The sequence below is a fragment of the Physeter macrocephalus genome, chromosome 1 (assembly GCF_002837175.3).
Source record: "Physeter macrocephalus isolate SW-GA chromosome 1, ASM283717v5, whole genome shotgun sequence".
Classification (NCBI taxonomy): Eukaryota; Metazoa; Chordata; class Mammalia; order Artiodactyla; family Physeteridae; genus Physeter; species Physeter macrocephalus.
The window spans coordinates 24,922,878-24,937,912 of NC_041214.2; the positions used below are offsets into that span (position 1 = coordinate 24,922,878).

Genomic DNA, 15,035 nt, shown 5'->3' on the forward strand with positions numbered 1-15,035 from the left:
GAAAGCCAGGGATCTAAACAAAAGGATATTTTTCTTCTCCTCCAGACCTCAAGTTAATTTGCATAAGTACTCACTACTACATTATTTAAGGAATTTTTTGTTTTAAATGGAAATGTATAAACCTTGCAACACAGACAGGAAGTAATCTTAAATGCATGCCTACCCTCTGCACTGGAGGATCTAGAAAGAAGAACATAGATTTGTCCTGTTTTCTATATTGATATTCTTGTATCCCACAGACTCATCGTTCATCTGCCAACCGTAGCATTGCCAAATATAGTAAACTAGACAGTAATTGTATTCTTTGCAAACTTGGAATCCTTCCTATTCCCTGAAGGAGTTTTCCATTTCGTTAAATCTTTGACTTCTCAGTTCCAGGTTCACGTTCAGCAGTGGTGGTAGGAAACCTGTCAGAAACGTCTCCTTTTACTAGATCAAAAATAAATAAAAGTGTGGCATGGAAAAATAACCCATCAACCTTAAAGCCCCTCAGAGTGCCGCCTGAGAGCAAGACACATTTTTTTCTTTCTCACTCGCTCTCTTTCTGTGTTCTGATGATATAATCAATATTTCCTGTCCAAAACCACAATATTCTCCAGTCTTAGAAACCCCTCAAGTCTGCATTTAATGTCAAAGAAAATCATGCTCCATATGACAGATGTTTATTTTTCAGCTTCTGTATCTGAAGTCTTCATCAACTTTTAATGAGGAAAAGACTACTGAATAATGTTATCAGTAGCAGAGGCCGTACGTGATAATAGTCTTGAATAAGAAAATTTAAATGTTAGAAGAAAATAGACTCTGCCACTAATAAATCCAGATAAACATCTATTTGTATGTGAGGATCAAAAATAATTTCTCCTTCGTTCTCTTTTTAGAGCAGGTAAATATTTCTTGAAATAGAGATTCATTACTTTGACAGACCTGCATTTGAGTGTCTGATGTCTACTGGGAACTGTTTTGAGATCGGGAGCAATACAAAGAAGGAGGTCATAGACGCAGCCCTTGAGGAGATCTAGGTCGAGAAAGTAATCTAGTTGTCAGGAAGTCCACATGAGGCCGTGGGGGTCCCATGTAATTCTTCAATTCCATATATGCAGTCCTTGAAGCAAATGTAAAAACAGCAATTCAGATCACAGACACTTAAGATGGGAAGGTGCTTGGATCATCTAGAGCAGTATCTACCACAGTTTCTTGACCCTTATCATAAAAAAATAAAATAAGATAGTTTTATCATGCACTTATCTGCACACCAGCGTATTTTTTTGCCCACAATGGTACTTACTTACCTTAAAATACACAAAAGTCCTAATTAAAAGTTATGAACCTGAAACTATCACATTATTAATCAACTGTACTCCAATATAAAATAAAAAGTTAAAAAAATTTATGAAGTTCTTATATTTTCTTCTGCCCTTCAGTGGGTTTCTTGCATACCCCAATCTAAAGAACACTAATGCAGACCATCTTCTTTAATTCTCTGAGAAGAAAACAATGGACCAGGCAATGAATTTGAATTGCATTAGTCATTCAACTAGTTAAGTGTCCGAACTATGCCAGATAGATCCCAGGTCTCCTGACACCCACTGTAGTACATTTTTTCTTACATAATTTACAACCACACAATGAACCTTGATGTCATGTAAGCATAGGCTTGTGTGCGATGTGTGTAAGCATAGGTTAATGTTACTAAATATTGTATGTACACAAGCATTAGTAACACTAATGCTTTCTGAGAAGGTCCAGAAGTGGGAATCACGGAGAACAGTGTTCTGTTAACAGTGTTCTGTTAACCAAAAGGAGCTAACTGTCCTCTCAAAATTGATCTCTCTGGAAAGAATTTACTTGCCAGCAGAATCTTTATTCTTCCCAAAGAATTACAGACCTCCTCATGCTGTTTCCTAAACTTCTTTGCTTGCCAATAATTTGAATTTAACTGTGTACCTCTTTGTGGTTTATCATACAGCTCTTTTGGTTAGTGTCATGAAGTATCGGTTCTAGTTCTTATTCAAAATTGCACAAATGAGTCCTTGCAGACAGCTCTTCAGGGATCTTGCCCACCACTGAAAGCTCACTATGCAAACTGATAGGCAATTTTGAGCACACACGTGAGTCAGAAACTCTTATTATTATTTTCTCTAAGCCACTTCTTTATTTCTTTCAGAGCTCCTTATCTATTTTAGTTCTCAGATATTTTTGAGCATGCTCCCTCCCTGTGGATCTGGATGTATGTACTTGGTTCCACTCGTCATTGCTACAAGGCCCCATAAATACAACTTGAAACCAAAACCTTAGACATGCAACCCTCATAGTTGCATTTAATGACCACTTGTGGTTTTCAGAAGAGATGGAAGCAGAATGATCAGATTTTACCTCAGTTAGGAAAGAAAATGCAGTAATGTTTGCCAGCAGAAGATCAACATATTAGATGTTTCATAGTTCTATTTTATGGATACTAGGACTACTACAGCATGTAAGAGAAATACTTTCATACTTATAATCGTTTGATCATTTTAAACATAGAGCATATTAGATGTTTCTTCTAAGTTTTGTATTTGGAAAAATGTAATTAATTAATTCAACGTGTATTTATTCCCTAACCTATAACAGATTCAAACCCAAAGTGTGCAGGTAAACTGCATGTTCCTGGGACATGCCACATAGTTTCCTAGCTTTCGTCCTTCACTCACATTGAATTCCCTACCCCCGACCCTGCACCTCCAAATTCTTCTTATCTTGCAAGACCTAAATGCCTCTGTGTCCTTTAGGAAAACTTTCCCCATCTCTCTCCCACTTTCCCCAGCCCGAAAGAAATCACTCCCTCAGAATTCCCATTTTCTTATCACCTACTTCATTCTACCTGCTTTTAGATATCTCTGTGTATGTGTTGTCTCTGGTAGGAGACATAAAGCTACTTGAGGTCTAGGACTGGGTTTATTCATCCTTGCATTCCCCATATCCATAACCCATGCTTTCCTCATTGAATATCTCAGTAGATAGAGAGAACTTACAAAAATCTGATACCTTAACTGTAGTATTACTGAGAATTGTCTAAGTTTGGATTTCTAGGAGTGAGGCACACATTTTCACCTGCTTTTCCTTGTTGCAGGAGTTGATGTGGAAGGGAAGGCAACAAATAACGATTAAGGACATAAAATGTGTGAGACGTGCTAGATGTTTTGTATTTCTTCCCCCAGCAACTTGTTGAATAGGAAGTGTTGCTGTGTTTAGACCTGTAATGAGCTTCTCTGAGTCATTCCTTCTTTTCACATCTTCTTCCTTTCACCTACTTCTAGTAATTATAGGAAAACCTTATATTTACTTGTTAGTGTTTAGTTCACAAATCATTTTAAAATCCATTGTATTGCTTTATACTTAGAACAGACCTGTGAGACAGGTGGGCCCCGTCCAAATGAGAAAACTGAGTCTTAGGTGGGTGAAGCCCTTGGCCAACATCACCCATTGCATACCTGCAGCCACGGCCAGAGAACGGCAGCCTGGGGTGGCTGGACACCTGAGGGACCCCAAGGCCCGAGAGGCATGAACCATATGGTTATTAGGAATGTTCTCTTTGGCTGTATTTTTTCATTTTTCTTTATTAAGTTTTTAATTCTACTGTTTTTGGTTCCATTTTTATGTCTTTTGTCTAGATTCTTTAGGTAAATAGTCTATTTATTTTCCTTTTTTTTTCTAATAGAATGCATGTAAGACTATAACCTTTCCTCTGAATAATCCTTTGGTTTTATCCCATTGGTTTTGATAGAAATGTACTATACACTACTGTTATTTATCTCTACATAAGCTAAAATTTCAAATTTGATTTCCTCTTCCACTCCAATTTTATTGAAAAGAATACAGTTAAAAATCTCTAATGGAGACATTTATGTAGCTATGCTTTTTGTTAATTTCCAGTTTAATAACATTTTGATCAAAGGATGCAATTTGTTTGTTTTGTTTTGGTTTTTAGAGGGGGGAAAGAATAACTTTTGAATGATTTGATAGTAAAATATATCATCAATTTATTCCATGTTAACGAATTTCTTTTATATTCTAGTGTTTCTGGGATTAAAAAATAATTTTAAAATAAAGAAAAAAATTTGTAACTCCTCAAACCTTCTTAATAGATAATTGTTCCATGACCCTAAAATTATTTCATGGAATCATGTCAATTCTAGAAAGTCACAGAAAGAAAAAATGGAGAATAAGACACAAAAATATAATTAAAAAAAATTTTTGTAGTTAGCAAGAGCTGCGAAAGTAAAAAAGGGGCACTGAGGCAACACAGAGGTAGTCACTGCAAGAAGCAAGTGTGACCCCTTGGACTGGAGGAGCAAAGGGAAGAGAATCTAGAAGCTCCTAAGAAGGAACCACGGAGCTGGGGCTCAGACCTCTGAGGACACTGCCTGACTGCTGCTGCTTTCTCTGAGGGGGGTCCCAGGAGGCTGGTCTGGAAGTGAAGGAAAACAACAAAGAACAAAAAGAGAAAACAAGGCTGGGACCAACTGCCAACGCTGTGGTGAAGAACCGTTGCTAAGATGCAGCTGACAGGAGCAGCCAGCCAGCAGGAGGGAGCAAGGCCCTCTCTCCCCTCCTGCGTCCTGCTGTCCTCCTGGGGCTCTATACTGACAGAGCCCACCAGGCAGAGGCAGATGTAGTCTGGAGAGCCCCAGCCTCAGGACCACAGAGCCAGCACAGGAGGGCGGGCTTGGGACTGAGACACCAGCTCACAAACTGGCACGAGGAACGCTTAGGCCCCCTCCCCCCCTTTCTACAACTGGGAATCGGAGATCAGAGCACGTAAGAGAGTGGTCTAGGGCCTCACATAGCAGTGGTACAACTCGGGCTAGCAGGCACAGGTATGCAAAAATATAGTGGCGATTAAAATATATTTTCGTAAGGTAGAAAACTGGCAACTGTGAATCTCTTTAGATGGCAGAGAATTTTATAGCTAATAGATGTATTCGGGTGAAACATTTTCGAGATGTGTATCAATTTGTGCGAGTTAATTAATTACCAAGCTATAGAATTATGATTATGTATGCTAATACTAAGGGTCAGATCAGCTTTGTTGTTTCATTTGAATTACAACACCAAGACTCTGGTCATGTAGGCAGACTCTCCATTGTTTGCTGCTTGTGTGACTTATCTGTAGACAAAACTCAAAACAATATTAGCAGAAACTTTGCCTATTGGTGTTCTAATGGGAAAACCAATGGAGCTACTGGAGAAAGTATCCTCAAAGGAGATGTCCAGCCAACTCAGGTATAAATCTTCATCATCAGATCTCTGACTCTTTCCCTGGGACATCAGAAATGATATTTTTTAGATGGCTTAAGATTACCTTAAAACATTCCTGGAGGGTCTAATACAGGCAGAAAAGTACGGGAAGTCTGTGGCATTTTGAATCTTAGCTCTGCCACTTTCAAGGTGACCTTGAGTAAATTACTTTGGTTTCTTGTTACCTGGTGACGGGAGTGTGCATTTATTTATTCAGCAAATATGTGGAGTGCCTACCATGTGCCTGGCATTGCTCTAATGGCTGAGGACCAGTGAATCACTCTGCGCTCCCTGAGCTTTCCACTGCAGTGCAGGAAGGCCGAAAATAAACCTATAAATATATAAAATGTTAGGTGGCAGTAAATAATATTAAAAAAATAGGTCAAGGTAGGCAAGTAGAGAACGAGAGAGGGATTATTTTTATAGAGTGTATAGCAGAGGCCAGTCTGATAATGTAACATCTTAAGGAAAGGAGGGAGCCACGTGGATGTCTGGAGAAGACTTTTGCAAAAACTGGGAACCAGACATGCAAGGGCCCTGCAGTGGAACCTGCTTAGCGAAGACGAAGAGGGTGTGTGACAAGGGGGGGGGCATGGTAAAAGCGGAGGTCAGGGAGCTGTGGGGCGGGGGAGAGCAGGACTAGATCCTACAGGGCTTGCTTGTTATGGGTTTCCATTACAGAGCTGGGAGCAGAGGACTGACGTGATCTGCATTGTCTTAGAAGATTCACTAGCGCTGCTGGGTGGAAGGTAGTCTGTCGGGAGCCAGCAAGGGAGACGGGGTCGGAGGTGCAATTAGGAAGCTCTTGCTGGAATCCAGGCAGGAAATGATGGTGGCTTAGAAAAGCGTGTTAGTGCGGAGGTGTTGAGAGGTGATGGCGTGCCGGGTAGGTTTTGAAGGACCAGTCGACAACATTGCTGACGTACAGAGAGGGGAGAAGTAAAGAGTGTTCCCAGAGCTTTTTGCCTGGGCAGCAGGAAGAATGGAGATGCTATGACTGAGAAGGGGAAGAGAGCGGGAAGGGCTGGTGAATTGTGTGAAGCCTGTTGTGAGATAATAAATCAATGAAATAAATGAGATGATGTGAATAAAACAAGTGTGTTCCTTGCCCACAATAAGCATTCAGCCGATCTTAGGGCCCTTACCTATCCTTTATTCTTTGTTACTTCTTTTTGTGCTCAGAATGCATTTGTGCACTACCCACACGCCCCTCCCTTTTTATTCACTACTTCTCCGCAGATCGATATATAGTCAAAACGTTTCCACAGCAGTGGGAGGTCGGCTAAACCTCACCCAGAAAAACTTCTAACAGACTGCTGAATCAGCATAGGTAGATAAATTGCCTTTTTAAAGAAAGAAAGAAAACTACTTGATGACAAAACAACATGCATGGCAATCCTCCTAGTTCCTCGAAGTCCTTGAAGTACTTCAGTACCCCCAAAGTTTCCCTGGTACTGGTTGTTTTTTAATAGAAATTCTGTGAAGAGTGAAATATAGTATTTCATAAGCATTTTTTTCTCTGAATTTCTGAAGAGACGCTAGAAAACTGAAAAGTTACCCAAAGCAACTATATAAATGCTTACTGCATATATTATTTCTTGGCACAATTTCCTAGTTGTTTTTATTCTTTTGCCTAAAAGTTTGAAGCATAATATTAAAAGGAAATAAGTGATGTAAGTGTATTAGACAAATATGTCTTAGCAATATTTTATCCAAAGCCAACGCCCCAAATAACCGACATATAAATAGAAGCATACAGTGTACATATAAAAAATATGCTTGGTTCTTTAAAATTCTTTACTGCAGAATTTTATTTCATTTGAAATGTCAGTATTCAGTTCACATGTCTCTATACTCTTAAGAATCATCAGCACTTAATTTATGGGTGTTTTTAGTTGGAAAGAGTCTGCTGTTTACAATTCAATTCAATCCCCTCGGTTGGGCTTGAACACCACTGACATCCTGAGTTTTTCCCAACGCCCTCCTCTATTCCCAGTTTCCCATAGCTCATCAAATCTTTAATCCAAGGGAGCATGCAGCCCCCACCACTTCCCCACCCCAGCTCAGGGGCAATAACACAGAGAATAACAGAGCCCAGGGACAAATAACACGTTTGTCCCATGGTTGCTCCTCCTCTGTCCCCAGGCAGCATCTAGTGTATGTGTGGCTTCATGTAGCATTTAAAAGTGGGTATAATGATGGCTTAAGAAATAAATCCTGCAACCAGCCAAGAAGCAGCTGAGGGCCGACTGTGGATAAGAAGCACACAAGAACAGACCAGCTTACCTTCAAGGAGTGTGTCCCTTGGATGTGTTCACAAGATTATCCAGCAGGAGAAAGACAAAGCCCCCAGCTTTGCCGAGGAGGTGTAGAGGCAGACAAGGATCTCTTTCTGGGCTTGGCAAGTAGGAGGATTGGCAGAGGCAGCTGAACCCTTGTAGATGTCTTAAGTTTATGACTCGTGGTTTTTAATACTAAATTATGGTATGATAGGAACTTCTCAGGCTCCCGAAGGTACACAGTGGAGAGCAAATGTCTAAGCAAATATGCCAGCATTTAGTATAAAATGCAGCCGAGTAGTTGGCACTAGCTGTGAGAGGCCTGGAATTGACTATACAGTCTTTTGTTCATGGGTTTCCAAGTATAACTTTCCTAACTCATGACCAGAGAATCATTTATCCCCAGGAAGAATCTACTTCTTAATGCTTTTCTTTAACTTTAATCCTGTTAAGTTCCATGTTTAAAGTAAGCAGCAGGTTTACCAAAGGTTTCATCACCATAATTATTAGCAATTTTAACTCTACTGATACCTGTTTTAACTCTACCTGATACCTCTACTGATAGTCTGTTTTCCAGCTGGGATAGCCCTACCCCTTTGACTTAGATGGGAAAGAAAATTGATTTTGACTGGTATGTTTTTAAATTTCAGGGATAGTTGCTGTTCTCTTCTGTGGAGTCACACAGGCACATTATACCTACAACAATCTGTCGTTGGATTCCAAAATGAGGACTAAACAGGTAAAAGAAAAAACTCACTACAGGCTTTGTCTCTTTTCTCAGTGTAATGGTTATGTAGCAATTCTGGCAGGGCACTTGGAAAGAATTGCATTAGTAAAGGAAGACAGTAAGCTGAAGGCTTTGTTATAGGTTGGCTATTTATAGATTTTTTTTTTTCTTCAGGATAACTATTAACAATTCTCTTGGTAAGCAAAAATATGGTTATATTAGTCTCTCCCTCCTGAGAAATGTGGAACGTAGACTGTCAGTCTTGAAGATGAAAGGCCCACCGTCAGTAATAATTCACAGTCACTTACATCTAAAAGCATTATAAAGCATGTGAGATTGGGTAGTTTTATAGAAAGAAGGAAATGAAGAAGGATAAGGAAGTAATGTTTGGTCTTTGATTGGGGGCTTTTGCCTCCACGTAAACTCAACTGCCAGTTGTCACATAAGCAGAATGTATCTCCCATATGCCAGAAACACATCTGTTTTGATATTGGCGCATAAACACTCACAGATTCCTTCCACAAACATTTGCTGCACCCCCACTCTGTGCCAAGCACTGTGCTTGGTACAAGGAATAAAAGGGCGGAAAATATATGACCCTGCCTTTAAGTGGTTCATTATCAAGTCTGTTGAGGAGTATAAAGATGTGCAGTGAGCAATTAATTATCCACAGTGTGATAAGTACTGAGATAGAAATGTCTCTATAGGTTGTTTGGGGAGAATTCGATAGGGCCTCCTCCATGGTTAGGACTGGGAAGGTGAAGAGAAAGTTTCCAGAGATGATAGCCCAATCTGGAGCTTGATATACAAATAGAAGTTAATTAGGTAAAGATGTGGGGGGAAGTTAATTAGGTAAAGATGTGGGGGGCTTCCCTGGTGGCGCAGTGGTTGAGAGTCCGCCTGCCGATGCGGGGGACGCGGGTTCGTGCCCCGGTCCGGGAAGATCCCACATGCCGCGGAGCGGCTGGGCCCGTGAGCCACGGCCGCTGAGCCTGCGCGTCCGGAGCCTGTGCTCCGCGGCGGGAGGGGCCACAGCAGTGAGAGGCCCGCGTGCCGCAAAAAAAAAAAAAAAAGATGTGGGATCCAGTGGGGGATGAGAAGGTAGCAGGAAGGGCATTCGAGGCCAAGGTTGTAGCATGGACAGAAGCTCTGAAGCAGTTTATTGGAGCACTTTAAATAGTTCTATGTGGCTAGTGAATGGGGTAAGGCTGAAGTTAGTGGAATATAGTATGCGATGAGACTGCATACACAGCCAGAGACCAGCTTATTGAAGGACTTTCATACCTTGTGAAGAAGTTTAGACTTTAACCTAAAGGTAATGGGGAGTGGCTCTAACAACAGAAATTTATTGTCTTACACTTCTAGAAGGTAGAAGTCTGAGATCAAGATATAGGTAGGATTAGTTCCTTCTGAGGGTTCTGAGGGAGAATCTGTTCTATTCCTTGTTTTTACCTTCTGGTGGTTTTCTGACAATCTTTGATGTTCTTTGGCTTGTAGACACATTATCCTAATCTCTGCCTTCATGTTCGCATGGCATTCTCCCTGTGAGCATGTCTGTCTCTAAATTTACCCTTTTTATAAGGATACCAGTCATACTAGAATAGGGACCCACCCTACTCCAGTATGACCTCATCTCAACTTAACTAATTACATTTTCAAGGACCCTATTTCCAAATAAGGTCAGATCCTGAGGTACTGGGGGTTAGGAATTCAACATATGAATTTAGGATGACATCACTCAGCCCATAACAGGAAGTCATTGAAGTGTCTTAAGTAGAGTAATTTTCGGATAATTGAAGTTCCATTTTAGAAATATCAACTGACAGACAAGAAGAGCGTGGATCAAATGGCACTTGTATCAACTAGCTTGTGCTGTATAACAAGCAACCCCAGTGGCCTTTAACAATAAACACTTATTTATCGTGCATCTGCAGGGCTTAGCTCTTTTGATCTGGGTCGATCTGGGTGGCTCTACTTGTCTCAACTAGGATGATTCACTGTCTGTGGGTTTGGTGGGGCTGTATGCTAGAGTGGGCTTGTCTGGAGCACCTTAACCAGTGCCCCGTGTCTGTCATGCTTCTCCTGGCAGAAGAACAAACCCCCGTGTGCCAGTTCATTTCAAGCTGCTGCTTGCATCACATTTCCTAAACATCCTATAGGTAAAGAAAATCACATGGCTGAGCCCAGGGTCAAGGGGCTGAGCAGGTCACTAGCTCACAGTGGGAGAGCACTGTAAAGTTACATGACAAGGAACATGGATATAGAAAATTATGAAGAATAGAACCAAATTATTGCAATCTATCCCAAAATGCAAATGGAGGTAGATAGACTCCTATAATAAGCCCAGTGATGCTGAGAACATCTGATGTTGGGGCAGTGAGAGTGGAAAAAACCCAAAAAGACATCTAAGCAAACCTGTGATTGGCTAGGCATTCCTAAACAGTTTTCGAAGACTTACCTTAAAGCTCTGTAAAATGGCTATTGTTTTCATCCTTCTCTCTTTGTCATGTCCCAAGCTCAGCTGGACCTGAGCCCATCTCCCACCTACCCAGCAGGGACTCTGCAAGGTCACCCTTATCTCTGCCCATCAGAGGACTCAGAAGATGCAATTACAGACATTTTAAGGAGCCCCAATTTTTAAAAAACGAACCAAAAAACTGATACCAGTACCTAGAATCTTCCAATACATAGTCTCCTAGGATCCTTTTAATTATGGAAACTACTAGCATTCTCTAGAATTTAAAAGGAAATATCTTGGGCTGGTTTTTCCTGACCTCATATGGTTCTCTGAGCATTTGTATTCTGAAAGGCTGAACTCTGTTTAGGGACTTGCACTTTTAAGTCACGCTATCTAGACTGCTCAGCAGAACTTCAAAGATAACTCATCTCATGGTGAGACAGCAGCCCAGCACCTAGGGGAGACAAAGCCAAAATCAGTGCCCCACAACCTTCTGTTCTCCTCTGAATGGCTTGACAAGCACTCCCTGATGGGCTGCCAGCATCCATTTTTACAGCAGTCTCCTTTAGGGAAGGAGATTTTTACAAGTTCATTCTTTTTTTTTTTTTTTTTTTCTTTTGCGATACGCGGGCCTCTCACTGTTGTGGCCTCTCCCATTGCGGAGCACAGGCTCCGGACGCACAGGCTCAGCGGCCATGACTTACGGGCCCAGCCGCTCCGCGGCATGTGGGATCTTCCCGGACCCGGGCACGAGCCCTACAAGTTCATTCTTTAACATCCTGATAATTGCATCCCTCCGTCTCTGTTCCCCCCATCGCCTTCTTTCCTGGGTGTCTGATTCATAGTAGGAGCTTAATGAATGCTAATTCCCTTCCCTTCCCTTCTCATACCTTTCTCACTTTTTTTCTTTCAGGATCTCTCATTTTCTATTTATTTTTTCTCTCAATATATGCATACATAGCAACTGTGCATATGTATACATGAATATATATGCATACATCTACACACATATTCCCCACTCTAGCATATAGAGTCCGAGGTCACCATTTAAAAAAAAAAAATGAGATCAAGTACTTTAATGAACTTCACAGATCAGAAGTCCTTGGCCACATCTGCAACAATGTAGCAAGCAAAGTTTAAACTCCATGTGGGAAACCAATTATAAATTGTAAAGAAAAGCTGAGGCAGGTATTATAGAGATTGTGACTGTTTCCTTTTGAAACGGACAAAGGTTTGGAAAGTATTATATGACAACACATGGTTACAGAATACATTATCTTCCTCTGCATCTCACTGAGTTGTGTTCATTGTCGGTGGGAGAAATAGCCTCTTTGCCTCTGTCCCCAGGACTGTTTAACGGGAGTGAAGGAAGTCAATTAGTGAAGTGTAGGAAAAAAAATCAACGAAAATCAACTTTGTGTTATAAAATCCTTAGTTATAGGCTTCCCTGGTGGCGCAGTGGTTGAGAATCGGCCTGCCGATGCAGGGGACACGGGTTCGTGCCCCGGTCCGGGAGGATCCCACGTGCCGCGGAGCAACTAAGCCCGTGCGCCACAACTACTGAGCAATGAGAAGCCTGCGCAACGCAGTGAAGAGTAGCCCCCGCTCACTGCAACTAGAGAAAGCCTGTGTGCAGCAAGGAAGGCCCAACTCAACCAAAAATAAATAAATGTATATATTTTTAAAAAATCCTTAGGTAATATGATTTACAAAAGAATTTTATTCCTGGACTGTGCCTAGATCAGCTAATGAAACATCTATATCTGGATACAAAGACTTTTGAGAATTAATATATCCTTTGTAGCTTCAAGAATTAGAGTGCCTTTTTAAAACTGCAGTTTTTCATTAAAATATGTTTTGTAACTGATAATGACCGTCTAGATGCCGGTGAATTGATTTTCACTCCAAGCCATGAAGAAACCTGTAGCATCACTGTGTGCTAGGCACAGAGCAGCATAATAGAGACATTTTGGTGCTGTTACCCACCATGAGGATTTCTATTTTCATAGCAAAGCACTCTAGTAAAGAGTATATGAACATACGTGGCAACCCTTTCCCTGGACTCAAAGCGGTTTGCTTTCTTTAGGGTGTGCACATCTAGCCCTAGAGACAGACAAATACTGCAAGCCCTGACTCTTGACCTAGAAACTGAGAACCATTAGAGATACCCGAGATGGGCATGAGCACACGGCAATCTGTGAGCCTAGAGGTCTCAAGCTGAAGCATACAGAAGACTGCATACCGACCTCCTGACCCCACTCACACAAGTCCCGGCCTGCCTCTCAACCCCTTCCTCCCTCATGCCCTCACCCGCTAGGCAGACCTGGGAGCTGATAATCTGGGCCAGATTCCAGGGTGTTTCCATCAGCTGTCTCTTCCTGGCCTAAGGCTGACTTACAAAACCATGTACTTCTCTACCATCCTTTTTTTTTTTTTTTTAAAGATTAAAGGGGATCCTTTAATTTTCCCTCCAAGGTTTTGGGTTTTTTTTTTTAATTTATTTTATTCAAGTGTATTTGATTTACAATGTTGTGTTAATTTCTGCTGTACAGCACAGTGATTCAGTAATACATATATATACATTCTTTTTCATATTCTTTTCCATTATGGTTTATCACAGATCTACCATCCCTTTTAATTAGAATTTCTCCTTCCCTTCCTGCAGTTTCCACCTAAAAATTACCTCTACAGATACACATGGGTGTACAATGTTAATTTAAATAATTAACATCTATGATGCATTACCATGTACAAAGTACTTATTTAATTTTTACTTACTTCTCTACCTAAGTGGTAGCTCTTCTTATTATCACTGATTACCTTCATTCATTCATCTAATATTTTGTGAGAGCCTGTTTTGTGCCAGCCGCTCTTCAAGGTGCTGGGATACAAGAGTGAATCAAAAAGAATTGCTAGTAGAGGAGTTTGGAGTAGTCAAAATAAATAAGCAAAACATACAGAGCATTCGCGGTAAGTTATAAGGCCAATGATAAAGCAAGGAAGGGAGGAAGAAGTGTGTGTATATGGGAAGGCAGGGTTGCTACTTTAAACAGGGTGGCCAAGGAAGGCCTCAAAAAGAAGGTGATCCTTGAAAGAAAGAAAAGAGGGAGCTATATGGACATTTGGGGCAGAGCTATTCAGAAGTTGGGAACCACAGACACAATGGCACCCTGGGACAAGGTGACCAATGTGGCTGAGGTGAAGTGTACCAGGGGAGAGCACGAAAGACAATATCAGAGCAGTGACAAGGGATGTGTCCAGGAAAGCCTGAACAAGGTGGGAAAACCCCAGAGGCTTTTAAGTTCAGGCATGGCATGATACGATTTAAATTTTAAAAGAAGGGAGGTGTCATGTATTAACTGGAGAAGATTTCAAGATAGCACATTTGAGGGACAATCGACAACCACGTGCTGATTTGTTACATTTGAGATGTGTATTAGTCCACAAAGCAAAGCTGTTGATAGCCAGTTGGACAAAGAATTCTGGAGTTCAGGAGCGAAGTTTGGGCTACAAGTATAATTTTAGAAGTCACCAGGATAGAGATGATATTGAAAACATGAGGCTGGATGAGATCTCTAAGGAAGTACTAGAGGAGACATCCAAGAACCAAGCTTTGAGGCACTCCAATGGTGGTAAGAAGTCAGGAACCAGCAAAGGAGACCGAGAGGGAGAAGCCAGTAGGGAGAAGGAAAACCAAGAAAGTATGGTGTCCTGGGAGTCAGATGAAGAGTCTCCAGAAGGAGCATGATGAATGGTGCCAAATACTGCTGAAAGGTCAAGTGAGGGGAAGAACGTGAACGTCATAAGAACCGTGTTGGTGGAGTGTCAGGGTAAAAGCCTGAACGTAATGGGTTCAAGAGAGAATGGAAGGAAAGAAATTGGAAACTGTGTGTATAGACGAGTCTTTGAAAGGAGGGGGAGCAAAGAAATGAGATGATAGCTGGAGGGAAAAGTGAGGCCGGAAGACAAATCGTTTTATTTTAAGATGGGAGAAATAACAGTACTTTTGTATGCTGATGGGAATAATACAGAGTAGAAGACCGTGTGTTATTAGAGGGTTTGCCAAGACTTACACGTGGCAGAGGGAAATTTTTAACTTAGATTTTTTGACTTGTAGTTCAAACTATTTTGCCTTTTACTATTCTTTGATTAGTAAATGGGTTTAGTAGCAGTTGGGGGGCTTAGCATCATTTATTCAGTAAACCTTGAGTGGATGGATAGATGAATGAGTGAATGAATGAATGAATGTTTGGCTATCTTTATTATCCTTTCAGCTAATTAGTCATTTACCTTA

General features: G+C 41.1%; 1 protein-coding gene across 1 annotated transcript in view; it reads left to right on the forward strand.

Annotated features, from left to right (window-relative positions):
• The window catches only part of SLC9A9 (solute carrier family 9 member A9), a 563,642-nt gene that overhangs the window by 291,620 nt on the left and 256,987 nt on the right, over positions 1–15,035 (forward strand). The window contains exon 9 of the mRNA XM_024131833.3: positions 8,207–8,295. Within this exon, the coding sequence (XP_023987601.1) occupies positions 8,207–8,295 (89 nt within the window). The remainder of the gene's footprint in view (positions 1–8,206; positions 8,296–15,035) is intronic.